This window comes from Corvus moneduloides, chromosome 1 (assembly GCF_009650955.1).
Source record: "Corvus moneduloides isolate bCorMon1 chromosome 1, bCorMon1.pri, whole genome shotgun sequence".
Lineage (NCBI taxonomy): Eukaryota > Metazoa > Chordata > Aves > Passeriformes > Corvidae > Corvus > Corvus moneduloides.
Window position 1 is genome coordinate 28,599,441 of NC_045476.1, and position 16,493 is coordinate 28,615,933.

The 16,493-nt window shown below is 35.6% G+C and overlaps 1 protein-coding gene across 2 annotated transcripts in view; it reads left to right on the forward strand.

Annotated features, from left to right (window-relative positions):
• The window catches only part of SUGCT (succinyl-CoA:glutarate-CoA transferase), a 341,541-nt gene that overhangs the window by 288,326 nt on the left and 36,722 nt on the right, over positions 1 to 16,493 (forward strand). For both annotated transcript variants that reach the window (XM_032103637.1, XM_032103633.1), the window contains one exon: positions 2,865 to 2,928. In XM_032103637.1, coding sequence (XP_031959528.1) covers positions 2,865 to 2,928 — 64 coding nt within the window. The remainder of the gene's footprint in view (positions 1 to 2,864; positions 2,929 to 16,493) is intronic.

The following is a 16,493-nucleotide window of genomic DNA, read 5'->3' on the forward strand; positions in this document are numbered from 1 at the left end:
CTGTTCCTGATACATATTAAAAGATTTTTACTGAAAGACTGAAGACTGTGCTTCTGATTTTTTACAGTGATCTCACTGTAAAATTCCTCTCAAACATTATTTGATTCAGAAAATCTCAGATGGTAACAGATAATATAATATTTCTACCCTGAAAAATAAGCCATATGGAAAAAAACCTAAAAATTTTATCTACTGATAGCCATCATCTTTTACACGATTCTCTTGGGTCATCAGTTCCTTATTATGAGCTCAGGTCAATACAGATGAAATAGAGGGCTCTACCACATCAGAAAGATCATGACCATTTCAGGAGTACAAGACAATGGAGGAGAAAGCCTTTGAGTCATGTCTTAAATTTTCCTCTGATTTTCCTTGTCTTTGATGATAAAGGATGTGAATGTAGCATTCTCCCAAGGCTAGAATGCAGTAATCTTATATGTTTTTCTTCATGGTTTTTAAGAATGCGCGTAAGAAATTGGTGAAGTTTTTTTTTTCAATTTCTTTTTGGGAATCCTTTGGGAATGCATGGAATGGGAAATTTCACAGTTATTTTAAACAGTGTTGCTGATGCAGGGGAAAAAAAATCCACAGTTGTTGACCAGTCATTGCTTGGTAATTGTTTTCTTCAAAAGAAAAGTTAGAACTGAATATATCAATATAGTCTTAATTGCTGTAGAAAGTAAAAATAATAGATATTTGAGTGTTTTTGAGTAAAGAATACATCTGAGAGTTAAATTCAACTCTGTACTAATAATGAAAATGGTAATGAAGCTTGACTGCATCTTAAGCAATTCTTTTAAAAGGAGTAGCAATGATCCTCAAACATATTTTGGGGGTTTTGTAGTTCATTCTGTAAAGAAAAGGGACCTGGAATTTGAGTCTAACAAAAAAAGATTTAAAAAAAAATCTTTTAAAAGCAATTTAGGTCTGTCTTATGAGAATAAGAATTCAGAGACCCAGAACAGAGAAAAACATGATTTTTGTGGAGCCCTGAGTAGCTGCTAGATAATTTGTATGTTTTTCTTTAACCAAGTGGAGCCACTTTTAGGTACATCCTTTAATTTGCCATCTAAAGAACTGCTTATTCACCTGAGCATGCTGTGGATTTCAAGTTCAAATTAGTGTGTTTTCTTGCATTCAGGCCTCAAATAACCAATTAAATGCATAAAGCAAGCTCGTGTAAGTTGTGGAGAAAGGAAACTTTCAATGCTGTTTGCCTAAGGGCATGGCTGGAAAGGTTCTAAATATGAATTAAAACAAGCAATTATATTTTCTAATTCTGTTATTTGGAAAAAAATTCTGGATGTCTCACTTGAAAGTCTACCAAAATTGCCTTTAACCTTCTGAAAGAGAAATAGAACTAATGACTTGGTATACTGCCAAACAATTAGACCAGTGAACAGACATTGTTCCACCAGCATCTATTATCGGAAGTATCTGGATTTCTAAATGTCAGCTAAATAGGTTTACCCCACAAGCTAAGAGCTGACCTTTTGACACCACCTGTTCAGGAATGGGAATTTTTAAAGCAGGCTATTCTACACAGATAAAGGGTTCACAAAATTTGACCTGGAAAGATTGGTTAAAGGAATTAGTTTTGTTTAGTCTAGAAAAGAGCAGACTGAGGGAGGATGTGATTACAATCTTCCAGTACATAAAAGAATGTTATAAAGATGCTAGTGATTGGTTTTCTGTGTCCAGTTGGGGAAAAGACAAGAATAAAGATGTTAAATAGACAGATACTTAGATTGTGTATCAGGAGAAAAATTTCTAATAATAAAAATAGAGAATAAGGTGCAGACTACATAAGAAAATTCTCATCTCATTAACTGGAAGTTTTAAAGATTAATTGGACCAACACTTGTCATTAATAGTCAAGGTTGCTAGTGTTGTTCGTGGTGTGAGGTGACTAGGTAGATGTATTACATGATCACTTAAAAGGCTTTCCCGTGTTTCATTTTCTATAGCTGATACATTGGATACAAGACATTCTAGACTTGTTACATTGGATATGAAAATAATTGCCTAGTGGGTGGTTATTCTTTTTTTTTTTTAATTCTGATTATATGATTAAAGTAACAGTGTTACAAGGGTGGAAGAATAATAGGTAAGGAAATTACAAATATTATTTATTGGCTTTGGGTGAAGAATTATATAAACAAGAGCAGTGAGTTTGCTAGTATGAATATCTTTTTCTCTGTTACTTGACAATTTTCATATCCCACATTGTTTTCTGGCTGAGGTTAATAACAAGGACCTGAAAATTGTGATGAATAATCATCCCATATAGATATACACAGGGCTGAAGCATGGCATACCTACTGAAAAGAACAGAAAAAACATCAAAATTATTTAATCTTTCCAAAATGTTTGTAAAAGCTCTTAAGACAGTATTGTGCAGTATGATCTGTTGCAAGCTCAATACTAACTAACAGAACAAACAAGAGAACATAGTTTATGTGTAGGCCTTTAGTACATATTGCAGGTTAATATGAAAGGGTGTGAAGGTTTTAATAGTCATTCTGTGTTGGTACCAGTTCTCTGTTGGTGGTTGAAAGTGTAACTTGCTTGCAGCTCAGTTTCTTATGTTTGATGACGACTATAAGAGCTTAAAGATGTGTTAGGCATGTGCAGTCTTAGTGAAGCATTTATTTAGCTGCATAAATAAAAAGTAGTGTCAAACATCAGAGTTTTCATTTTACACATTAAGCAAACTACTTGTGTTGTAGCTCCTTGTATTTTCAGAGAATCTGTCAAAGAGCATGATAATGTTTATCTCTTTTTTTCCTCATGAGTTTAGGAACTGATTGTATTTTATATTACATACATGGTTTGTTTTGTTTTGTTTTGTTTTGTTTTCCTAGGTACTGCACAATGGACTTGTGATGGAAATGAATCATCCAACAGCTGGGAGAATAGCTGTTCCAGGTTAGATATTTAATCCTTTTTGCTAAATTAAATGCTACATGACATCCTGAGTGGTTCCGGAACTCAGCTGAGGACATGACACATCTTCACATTTCACTCAAATGAATAAAAGTTTAACCAGGCCGACATTTGTGCTTGTAGTGATTACAGTAGCAGAAAAATGGGTTAAAGCATGTGTCAGAATATCTTCTGGTTCCCATCGGTCAGTTGTCACAAAACATGAGCCTGGATTTGATAATAGTTGCAAACTCCCACTGCTAGAAATGTTACTGCTGAATCATCTACATGAATATGTGAATCTGTTTTTGATTTCGTTCAATTTTGCAAGTTACCCAGGCTTCTTTTAGAGACATTTCTGTTTTAAAAACAAAAAAAATTCAAAAACTAAAAAAACCAAAACAAACAAACAAAAAAAAGAAGACAAAAGAGGAAGGAAATTTGTACTGAAGACTTACTGAAGCTCTGCAATAATGAAGTCTTAAATAGATATTTTGTACTTCCAAAGAACACAGAAGTATATACAGAAGTAATAAACTAGTCTCTCCTCTTTAAAGCTCTGAATGGATCAGGAACTGGTGTAGCTTTCCTTCCATCAGAGTTAGTTATGTAATTGGGTTAGGTTCAACCAGAGCCATTATGAACATACAGATCCTTGCAGTTGTCTTGGTTTTGATAATTGATCCTTATCTGATAATCTATTAGCTATTGGGTCAATTTTTCTACTTCTCTCTGCTTATCTCTCTCCCAAGCCACAGTGAGAATTGCTTCCTCCTTCATTCAAAGTACTAAGTCCTGTCTATTTTTATAAGAACTTCTCCTTACATTGTCATTTTCTTTGCCAGTTCCACCCTCTGACACAGCATCCAGTTGTCATCAATTTTGGTTGCCTTGAGCATATGTAGTGTTAAGAAGAATTTGACCCATAAAATTTTTCTTAATTTGCACATCCCGGAATCACACTGGGATGCAGAAAGAATTATTTGAAAGAAACCAATCCTGTATTAGATCATGTTTTCTTCATGAACAGAGGGGGTTTTAGTGTGTGTGGATGTGTATGGTCCATATTTGCTCTTTATCACAGTTTGCGTTCCACATTTGGTCTCACTAGACTTGGATCTTTGGTTGACTGTATTAAAAAATGCATCTCTAATTTAGAGGCACATATCTGGAAACAGCAATCCTTTTTTTTTTTTTTTTTTTTTTAATTTTCTTACAGAAAAGTAATCCTGGTTAATTTACCCAAAATGAAAATAAAAATAAAAGGTTTTGACTTAGTAGAAGTAGAAGTAGAAATAAAAGCCTTACAGATGGTAGAGGAAGTGTGTAAGGTTTTCATGTTGCATACAATTTATAATCTATCTTAGAGAAAGCAAATACTCCTTAAGGGGATAGCTTAAACTGCAAGAAGAGGAAAGAGATGAAAGGAATGTTCTAATGTCTGTCAGCAGCGATAGAATGTATTGGCAAGAGAGTGAGTTTTTACATAGGTAAGCCATAGTACTTCCCAAATCCTTAGTTATTTTTTATTTTATTAAACTAGTGACACTGCACTAAACTAAAATAAATCATCTTAGTCTCTAATGGTTTGCCATTTAGATGGACTTCTATGAAGAGTTTCTTGTATTGAAACAGATGGCTGAAATGATTATTGGATATTTGAGCAGGAAAAGTAGAATTCCTTCCTTTCCTGGCATGGAAGGATAAGGAGGGGAGAGACAGGGGAGGAAAGGGGGAAGAACACTCATTCAGTGTGAGCAGAATGGACCTATTGATATCACTGGAAAGACAGTGCATTACTCTGTCCCAAAACTAAAGTGTGTTTGGCCACTGTTGATGATAGGTAACAGAAGTACCCTGGATTTGTCCTGCTCAATACTATATCTGAAGAGTAGAGGGAAGAGTGTGCAAAGAAAGCCTACAGTAGACAACTTCCTCTCAATGAAAGTTAAAAATAGAAGTTTGGGGTTTTTTTCCAATGTGGTTATATTTAGTATCTTGTATTTGGTAGAGAACAAGTTTACTAAGCTCTCAGTTTCTGTCTCAGGATTGCTTATTAGGAAAATTAAGGAAAATTAAGTTATTAATGTGAATGTTGAAACTGAATAGACTGAAAATGTTTTTCTTTAAAGAGACTGGGGAGATTCTGATCCCAAAATAAAAATAGGTTGCTGTTGTTTCTTAAGCATATAAGCCAGATTTTAATGTGTCCTTTAGTAATTGAATTGGACATCACACTTGAGGCTCTTGACAGAGGTGCAACTGTTGCAGCCAAGTAAATCTGTGAGTGCAGTGACATGCATTTATTAAGTGAAGCATACTGGCAGATTTTAGCTCCAAGTATCACAGGTGGCCTCTGTGTCTAGCATATTGATTCGCAGTAGTCCTTCTCCATGCTTGTCCTCAGTTTGAGAGTTGGTTCAAATCTGTGTATGAATCCTCCATTGTAGATCTTGTAACTTGAAATTCTGAGAGATTTTGCCATTGACATTAGTGTAGGCTACATTTTTAATGTTGGACTTGGTAACTCATACTCCTCCTTTGCTTAAATATCTTTTGTTATGGTTATTGAATTTGGTTCTTTCCTCACCTAGTCAATGTTTCTCCCTTGCCATTTTTGTGATTTCCAGCCTAAGGTATACTGTGTGCTGATAAGTGTATTATAGGGCGGTGGTGAAAAGGGAGTGGGAGAAGTACTACAAAAAACATATTTCTAGTAATTTTTCTTTTCAGAATATATCTTTATGGTACAAAAGAAAGAGATCTTGCATTTTGATATCTCTTGTTTCAAGTATTCATGAAAAATGTCTATGCACATATACATTACACTGTTGTTACTAGTATCAAGATATCTCAGATTCAAGAACAGAGGTGAAAAAGAGAATTCATTGTGTCTGACTTAGAGTGACTCTATAAAAGATTGTGAGAACGTTCTGAAAAAAAAAGTGGTTCTGTGGTAGTTCAGTAGTTTCATTAGGATAATGTTTCACAAGATAATTCTGTATATTCATGTCATGATGTTATTCTAGAACTGACATATACATACACTTGACGTATCCTATATAGAATGTGCAACACTGTGAGAGAGCCCTGCTTGAGTCATTCTTGCCAGAACTGGTTCATCTGATTGTAGGGCTGTACTAATGAATCTCTTCTGTTTCTATACCTGAAGGCAAGTCAATCATCTTTAGTTTAGGGCAGTGCTCCAAAGATGATCAGGAGCTGGAGCACCTCAGCTGGAGAGGTAGAGCCAGGGGAAAAGGCAGTCTTAGGGGGGGCCTGTCAGAAGCTCTCCAGCACCTATAGGAAGGTTATCAATGTGAAGAGCTGGGCTCTTCACAGCAGTGCATGGTGGGAGGATGACAGACAAGAGAAATTCAGCCTGTATATCACAAAAATCTTTTTCATCATGACAACAGCCAGGTGGTGGAGCAGGTTGCCCAGAGAGGTCATGCATACTCTGTTCTTAGAAGTTTTCAGAGAACAGCCAGCTAAAGCCAGGGACAACCTGATTTGACCTAAGACATGACTCTGATCTGACCCAAATAAGAGTGGAGTCCTCCTGAAGTCCTTTCCAACTTGGATTATGTTCTAATTCTGTGATTAACATCAGTATCTCTTCCTCAGCTCTGTTGTGCTTAGCCATCCCCACAAAGATCTGAAGAAGATATGACACAATTTAATCAAATGGGAAATGTAGAGCACAGAAAGTACACTTGGGGACAAAAAAATCATGTTTTATACAGTGCCATATTGCAGATGGCACTGGATGGCACAGAGACGCTACAGGTAAGTGAAGGGACAAAATTTTGAGAAGTTTTAGCATCTGGGTTAGTCTTGAACTACTTTGCCAACGAGTAATGGACTTTTACAAGGCATGTGGGTTTCTGGAAGCCACTGAGTATTCTGAGTGCCAATATGGAGCATAATGGATGCTCCCAACCCACACTGATCACAAAGGGAAAAATAATGGATGCAATACAATCTTTCCCAAATCTTTTCAAACCTTTCAAACTTATATGGTTTAGGAAACTCAGATAATAATACGCCCAACTTCTGCATTATCTAGTCTCTAATGTTGACTTTTAAAGGCTGCCAGTTGTTTTTTAAAGTCAAAATGGTGTTTGTAATATTATTTTTATAATGAAGAGAACATGATGTGTTTAGCTGTCCCAAACAAACTAACGTTTTTAGAATTTATTAACTAGCAGGAACCTTTGTGAACTAAATTTAATTTCTGACCCCTTCTAAGCCTTAGTAAACTGGGGATTTGGATATAAGCCTAGACTCTGGAACCATCTCTGATCAAACAGGAAACAATATAACTGTAGAAATTGTGTAAATCACCTCTTTTGGACAAAACAACTATTCTTAGTTTTGATAATGTTTATGTTGTATGTTCTTCTCATCCCCATTTCCTGAGTTGATAAACACTATGTCTGTCCTTTGGTCCATGATCTGCATCAAGGATGACTTTATTGCTCAGAAAGGCCAATTTCATACCTGGCTTCATAATTTCCTTCTGTGCTCTTGAGATAAAGTGTTTGGGGGACTATTCCAAGCTCAGTTAGGAAAAATAGTGCAGGATTCCTCCTTGACATAGATTTCTTGGACTGAATTCAGGCAACTTATGTTAATTAATCAACCCACTCAGGAGAAATATCCCTTTTTCCGGTCTTCTCCTGTCACTGTGAATTACGAATATACTACTGAAACAGGAAAGAATTTTTTTTTCAGAGGTAGGCTTTTCCTGTTGTATGATTCATTAAATGGTGTCATGGTTCCATGGAGACTAATTGCTATCAATCTCTTAGAAGAAGAGGCAAAAAGTCTAATAGGACTTCCTTATTATGCCACAGATTTCTTCCTTAACCTTGGACAAACCACTTTGTGTCTTACCAAACTAATTGTTTGCAGTTTTTCAGATCTCTGTTAATAGCTGAAAACTACTTTGATTCCTCAGGGAAGGAATTTCTTGGGAAATTTGTTAATTTAAATATTTATTTCTATTTGTTATGCATGTATTTATACCTGTTTTCTTCATGTATGTGGAAGACTAGTTATAGTTAAGGAAACAATACTGGTGTGTCCATGTATTTGATCAGTGCATTTCAATACAGGGAGCAAATATGGCTGTTAGTGATACATACTATCTTTTTTTGACCATTTAATGTAAGTGTAGTAGAGGAAGTTTCAGCAGGACTAGATATAAAGCAGGGAATAGTGACTTCCACATGGAGGAAGTTTGCAGGAAATGAAGGAAGTCTGTACTCCAATCCATTGTTTCCTGCAGCTAGGAGATCCTTCAATATAAGAACAACAACAACATAAAAAATCCCAAAAATTTTTTCAAGATCCTTTGCTTGAACTTCTGATCCTGCCTGCTTCTCTTCGGGTGTTTTTTTAATACGTGTCTATGTATGCCTGTATGTGTGTGTGCATGCATGCATGTGCATAACCAATGTTGATTGAAAAATTTTAATTTCACTACACTACTTATGGTACATTGGAGACAAACAGCTTCACTAGCATTACCGTTACCTCATTCACCTTTTTTAGTCATCAGGGCTGACTGTTTATGTCTTTTACATTCACAGAGCTGATTTCAGTTTTGAGGAGTCCATGACCATTACAGGAACTTACACAAATAATGTATGACAGCTCACCTAGCTATCCTCAAAATAATTAAAAAAAAAATTTAAAAATATACAAACAGTATATTCATACTGATTGCAAAAACAGAAAAGAGATGGTGGGAATGGCAAGGAATATGTTATTGGCTTCAGGATTAGGTAGAAAGGCGAGTACATCTTTTTAATGAATGATGCTTTAATTTGGAATCTTTCAAGATTCCTTTTAAAGTAAAACATAAATAAAAATTTTTAATATTTTTACTCCTCTGTCATATGTTTCCACAGTATTTCTCTACCACAGATTTTAAAATTTGTTATACCTCCCAGAATGATCTAAGTGCCACAGTTAATACTCTTAAAGTTGTTTCTAGAAAGAAAAGGCTGCTGTTTCTTACCTAGTTCTGGGACTTCAGTTGTTGAAGGGAATTAAGAAATAGTGGAAGTCTCAAACTAACTGAATAGCAGTACTGACTGTCACTCAAGCAATGGCTCTCCAGTACTGCTGTTCAAAGTCTCTGAGCCAGACTCTTCTCTCATCAGACCCTAGGTTTCTCTGTCGGTCCTTAGGATCTGGCAATCAAAGTTGTTTTTCTTGAATCACGTATTTTTTCCCAGAATCTGGAACTTCCATATAGGGAGGAAAAATGAATATTTTTCAGAGGACAAGTGGGGCGATTTTCCTGCTCTGTACATAATAAGTCAAGTAAAGTTGTGATTGAAGTATTGCTGAATGTTGGTTGGTAAATATACTTCTAGTTACAGGAGAATATTTTCTTTATATTTTCCTCCATGTGTCCTAAGCTGTACTAGGATTTTCTTTTAACTGGACATAGTTGTGATGGAGAGTTAACTCAAGAGTATCACCTTGCTGTCACATGATGGGGGGAGGGAGGGGGAGAAAGCTGCAGTATTGACTGAATAACCAAATAAACTAATGAGTTTCTCACCAATGTTATTGTGCTAGAATTCAACTTTGTTTAAAATGATGTGGTATTTTCTTCTGTTTGAATGTGTTTATCACTTCTTTCTTTATAAATAACAATAACTTTGAAAGTAGTTTCTTAACCCTCACTCTGTAACAAGCACAGCCAGGTGCTCACACAGTTCAAGGTGTGAGATTATAAAGATGAACTGTGAGATTATAAAGATACGTCTGCATGCCTCGGGTGTGTTGTAAAACAGCCAACTTACTCCAACACCCATAAATTTTTCATATATCTTTATGATCTTTAATAGTTATTGGATAAGAAAAGGAATCTACTGTCAGTTAAAAAAATTTTGGTTTCATTAAATGTAAAAATATGTTTTAAACATTTAGACAATTTTACTTAATCCCTAGACACTGAGTAGACTAATCCTCATTTGTGTTTCCTCCATATTGTCTTGACCCAAGCCCTGCCTTCCCATCAACAGTAAGAGTGATTGGACTTATGCTGTTTTCTGTGAACCTAGAATGAACAATTTTGTGGTCAGCACTGGCCATTGAGTCATGTGCTTTGCCTTTTTATCACATTGACCATAGAATGTCATCAATTTAACTCTTTCACGTATGTTTGACTGTCATTTTTCTTTTTCAAAAATCCTCAAGAGATGGAAAATTCCTCAAATATCCACATCTGTCTTTAAAGGCCTGATCAATTTAATTGTTAAAAAACTCATGGTCTCCAATTTAACAGAGAACCTTTTTTTTGTGTGTCTTTCATGAGGTTTAAGTACTTTTTATGCCCATGAAAGTACTTACCTGACCAAAATTTCATCTAGATAACTTTTTGACAAACTATGTAGGGTGAATTGCCCAGATCTTTTCAGGTCCTTTGTGTAAGTACAGTGCAGTACAGTTTTGTAACTCTGTCTTTTTCATTGCAGTCTGTGTACTGTATGTATACAGGAAAAACTGCAGTTGTATAGAGTGCATCACAAACTTCCTGCCTGACACTGGGCAAGTCTCTTAGCCCACGAAGTTACATTTCTCACTTCTTCATGCAATAGATTGAGAAAATAGAACTCACAATTAGCTACATGTTTTTGCAAATTATGATTATAATAGGTGAAATTTGATGATATTTTTCCTTGTAGTTTATGAAAAGAATCATTGGATAGAAATAAGGGGCAAAATAAGGCTTATACAGTTAACTTATTTGTTCATTTGATTAAGAGCCAACCACCAGTAGATAGCATACACCTGTTGTAGGCTAGTAAATTTATCTATAACTCCTGAAGTAGAGAATATTTAAGTTCTTTTAGTCACTGTGAACTTGAAATTATTTTTGTCCCTCTTTCTTGTACTTACCACTCTTTCTAGCAAAGCCCAGCCAAGAAAGTAATGCCATGTTGCATCAGAATCAAAAAGCAGAATGGTGATTTTGACCCGAGTCTTGAATATTCTAAATGATGCCTTAATAATTGGGGCTATCAAAAATAAAGCATTGCTGCCACCTCTTTTGCCCTCTGCCATTTTGCTAACTATTCTAGAGCTCTTTTGTGATTCTGGGCAAGAAGGAAATTCCCAAGAATTTTTCCAAATGTTTTGTGACTAGACGTTCCTTTTATTCTTTTACCAGATTTTATTTATCTGCTATTGCTCACCAAATTTGATCCAAATGTTGAAATTTCTTTTGTTAAACATAAACTTCTTTTTAGGCAAGTAAAACTAGCTTGTTCATCCTAACACTGTGCAAAAGGTATAAAACAAGACAGAATAGATGTGAACTAGTTTAATCCAGGGTCTGTTGAAACATTAGGCATTGGGTCAAGACCTGATCAGAAAAATCCTCCTGATACAGAGTCTGTTAAGGTACAGAACAGAATTCCCTAAGAAAACACAGAATCCCTGTTTCTTTGGTTCTCTGAAACTAGACTGAACATAGAAAATTAAAGCAGGTTACCTGTATAAAAAGCAAATAAATGCTCTATTAAATGGAATTGATAATGAATTTTAAAATGTAATGTGAGTTCATTGCTTTAAATTAGTAATTTAGAGATTGTGCCTCTGGCAGGACAATAAAAAAAGTATTTTGATTTGTGTGTAAGTGGAGTGCTCCTCCTGGGTTTTGAAATAGATGCAGAGATGAAATGAGGCAGAAGTTCGCAGATTAGAAAAAGCTTTTTAATATTCTTTGCAGGCTGTTTTTAGAAACATCACAAGGAACAGAAAATCAGGCCCATTTGTGAAGAGAGGCAGTACAATTTATAAACGTGTAAGGCAAACAAAATTTTAAAGCTGATGATGCACAAATACCAAATTCCAGTCATCCAGTTTATACATATTGAAAGCACAACTTCATGCACATATCTGCTATTTCAAGCCCAGGAACGCAGACATACAATCTTGTACAGACTCATAGCAATTTAATAGTATTCTAAAGAAATCACAAGGTTAGTGCTAAAAAATTAAAGCTGCAGTGCTTTGATTATGAGATTTAGATCCCTATATGAGTGAATCTATGACAAAAACTCTCCTGTAATTTGAAACATTCTAGTTTTCACATTTGTTCATACAGAAGGGGGATAGAAAAGATAAAAAAAGGCCATAGATCTTTGTGTTGGTAGTATTTACCTTTGGTACCTTAAAAGGCTGGAATAAGGACTTGTGTTGTAGTTCCTGAGAGGGAAGTTTTACTTTCTGACTTCCTCACTACTCATAAATCAATATCCCCACTCTATGATTTAGTAGTTGTTGTATCTCAAAACTGAATGCCGAGTTTAATAGCTTACTTTTCTGCTCCTCATTTTTGCTTGGATTTCCTGAGAAAAAAAACCCATCAGAAAATGCTGACCTGTGCTTCTGCTTCTTTTAGATTCAGGTACCATGCTCTAGCTTTTACTGCCTCTAAAAGTGTTGTGAGAATACATGGGTAAAATGTAGATTTGATGTGGCTGCATGGCAATGTTAGATTGCAAGAGGACACTTTAACATATCCTTTAAGCACTTTTGTAAGAATGACAGTGTAGAGAAATCTACTGGAGGAAAACAAGATGAATTGGGGGAGTAGCTTAGAATTTAAAAGAAAACCCTTGGTGTCTTCCAGTTAAGCCATTCACTTTCTAAGGGTTATTATTCTGACAGATTTTAAGCTTTTCAACATGTTAGCTAGCGTGGTGATACCTTGGAATCTTCCTTTCAGTTGACTTCAAGAAAGAAAGCAATACCTTGTTTACTACTTTAATATGTCTTTCAGATTCTCACTGCTAGAAAGCTCACCACTCAAAGCAACATCACCCATCAACAATGTCCATGAGGTGATGCTACCATTTCCACGAATTTGCCTTTACTTTTTTTACTTTTACATTTTTAATGTTTGTTGTTTTGGTTTTGGGTTTTTTTAATGTAGGAAGTTTTCACTCAGTTGCTATATTTTGAGGCACAGCATATACAGGTATTTTCATAGATTGATATTCTTTTTCCCAAGCATACACAGACATGAATCAAGATCCTTCATTGATTGTGTTTAGAAGCTATAGGTCTAAAATCTTATCTTACTCTTGGAATTTAATCTTGTACTGGGCACCAGTTACAATAAAATATAATCATATACTTCAATAACATAATTATCCATTACACTTGTATATCACATGTGACTATGTTATAAACTCTTCTACACTTGACAACCCAAAGAGGTTGTTTGGTGTTAATCTGTAGAGAGAGAAGGATTAGGTAATTATGGTGCATATAATTTATAAGTAGAGGTGATTCAGAAAATTCAGAAATATTTTTTTAGGATATAAATGTTTTTCTTTTTCCTTTTTTTTTTTTTTAAACAAAATCTCGTATAAGGAAAATTATTGTAATTGAAAACCAAGTTAATCCCTGATATCATACTGAATTTTTACCTGCTTGTCTTTGAACAGTATTAATGTGTAATTTCACTAATCTTTGATATCCAAGAAAAATAATTTAAAAGCCAGGAAAAAAATTATTTATTTATAAACCAGATTTCAAATATTGGGTACACTCAGGGAATTTACATACCCTGATGATTTACTGTGAATTCACTGTTGATGTTAAATGCCTTAGTAAATTGTGGATAATTTTTAAACTCAGGATGAATGAATTAAACAAATGTTGTCTTATTTACAGTAAAACATGTCCTCAGTAAAGTTCTCTGCTATTTTTTGAAGACTCTATTTGGAGCTTTGCCATATGATTTTTTAAAACTTACTTTAAGTAGTCAACTAAAATGTTTTGTAAAATATGGAACCTAATATATGCAAAACAAAGCATTCCAATCCACAATACACTTTGTAATATACTGACTGATAATTACACAGAAATATTAAAAGGATCCATCTGTAGAGGCTCTTTAAAAAACCAAGAGACAAGATTGAAAGCTCAATCATAATTTAGTAAATCTGTGTCTTCTAGTGCTTAATGTCTTTACCAGAAGAGTTTTTAGTAGTTCAAGATTTAGTTTTATATTTGAATAATGTAACCATTACCAGAGCTTCTTCGGCCTCATTACCAGACCTCTTCTGGCCTGAAAGCCAGAATATGATATGGATAATGAAACCTACACTTCTTCATGGTTTTCTGCAATCTAAATTCAAAAGCTCTGACCGTGAACTTCCCCGTTTCCTACATTTGATGACAGCAAAGCAAGAAAGGTGGAGCCTAAGAGATGTTTTAACGAGGCTTCTACCCATCAGTAGCTTGCTGGAGTCAGCTCCAAGCAGTCACAACCAGCAGACCCAGCCCTCCACTAGACAGCTAAAGTGGTGAGGTGAGGCAGTTAGACTAGGTGATACCTATAGGTCCCTTCCAACTCAACTATCCCGTTTTTTTCTATTCTGTTTTTAAAACCTCTTCATTTACATCTTCCTTAGATCTTCTGTCCACCTGTGTGTCTACCCACCTCCCTCAAAACTTATTTTCTAGCAAGAAAGACCTTTTTATTTCATCAATTTAATTTTACCGTTCCCTTTCAGTCTAGCATTAGTATTATGGATCTGTTCCACAGGCCATATTAGATGGGCACCTGACAACAAGACAGCCTTTATGATGTTTCTGTTGTATATTTGTTCTCTGATGTACACTGGGAATGTCTCCCTGAATTATGGAAGGATCTATTCCAGGTTTTTTCATAGACAAAAAATGCATTATTCTCTCTCACAGTCACAGTGTGTCCAAGACCATCAGAGGTTAAGAAACTGGGTTTGTTTGGCAGATGTTTCTTGTTATTCTGCCAATTAAGTCAACAATAGGTATTCATAATCCTGGGGAGACTTGGAGGTCACAGAAATTACAGGGCAGGCAGAATAGCTCATGCACAAATAGCTAAAAAAGAAAGCAATCTTTTGGGGATTCCCACCCACCCCTTTTATTCTGCTTGTCCTAGGGGTGGTCATCAGTCAGTGACATTGTGCATTGGCTTCAACCCTTGGTTCTGGCTGAAGTGTTCAAGGTCCTGAATGGCACGATCTCTGTTTTATTCTTTCAAGGGATATATTCTTCTACACTCGGCTTCAGTGCTTTGTCTAAGTATTTAAATGTTCTTCTCAGCAACTAGTTTAAAATAAGTTGTTGGAATACTTGTTAAGAGAGAATGGGCAGCCGCCACGGAATAGATAGCAGTTATTGTGAGGCACCATGTAGTGTAGAGCAGTCATCTGTTACTTTACCAGTATAGAGAAACTCATTAGATTCTTATTTTCTAGTCTTCTCAAAAGTTTATCCTTGCCAAAAAAGACATGGAGCTGGTGGAGAGAAGCACCGACCTTAAGAGGAAAAACGGATATGGAGAAGTCACCAGAGAGCTAGTTTGTGTGCTTTGTGGCTGGGATGTTAATGGCAATTGAATGATCTCTGCAGGTAATTTAATAGAGTATACTGGACTTTTCAGATGTGGGGCACTCTCTGCCCGCCTTATGCAGTAAAGAACAGTGTGATACAACAGTCAGTCAGGTGAGACTAACAAGAATAAAGCATTACTGAAAGACAAAGCAAGAGCTTTAAAGAGAGAAAAGAAGCAGCCATGAGGCAATGAACAGTCATGAGATTTCAAGTCCACTAACAAAGCTGAATTCCCATATAAAAAATCCTTACTTAAGCATAAAAGTACTAATACATAGTGAATAAAGCATTGGCTGGGGAGTGTAATGATGAGAAAAGTGTAATAAAACATTTATACTATCACTTATGGTGAAAAGAGAAGTGAAGGAGACAGAGTTGGTACAAATAATACCTAAAATATTGTAGCAGCAGCTAATGAAAGTATTTGATATACTGTGACCCTAGAAGGAATGTGACTGTGTTTTTATCTGAACCCAAGAAACAGAAGGGCCAATATATGCCTGTCTCACAGTCACATAATCTGGCATCCACATGTACTTTTGGAGATATAAAAGATTATTTAATGAGAGACAGAAACATATATGGGGCAAATGATTCCAGCATATAGGAGATGATGCTGAAAGAAACAGAGAAATTTCTTCAAATGGCAAGGGCAGCTGAAGTGTCTAGCAAAATTACCAAAACAGTGTTATCAGTGCAGAACAGGGGCAAATTAAAGGAAATTGGGAATCAGGATAAAGACAGACTGGATGGGAATGAAAGTGTTGTGTCGCACGGCATGTATTGAGTGAAACAATATGCAAGACACTAAAACCCTGTCTGGTTCCCAGCAAAAACATGTAAAAAAGTAGAGAGCATAACAAGACTTTCTGTCCAGTGTGTTGTGGCTCAGGAAATAGAGAAAGCGGTAAAATGTATGGAGGACATAGAGATTACACTTAAAAGAAAGGTGTCCTCTGGTTGTCTTCCATACGTCCAGATAAATCTGTTGCACAGAAAGATACAGAAGAACAATGTCAGCCTGTTTATTTTCAGAACTGTTCTTTCAGGTCTTAATCAGTTGACTCCAATTGGATAGTGAAGCCATCAGCAGCCTAATCCTACCAAGATGGTTAGTAACAACTTTAATCTGGAGAATTAGAATTCAT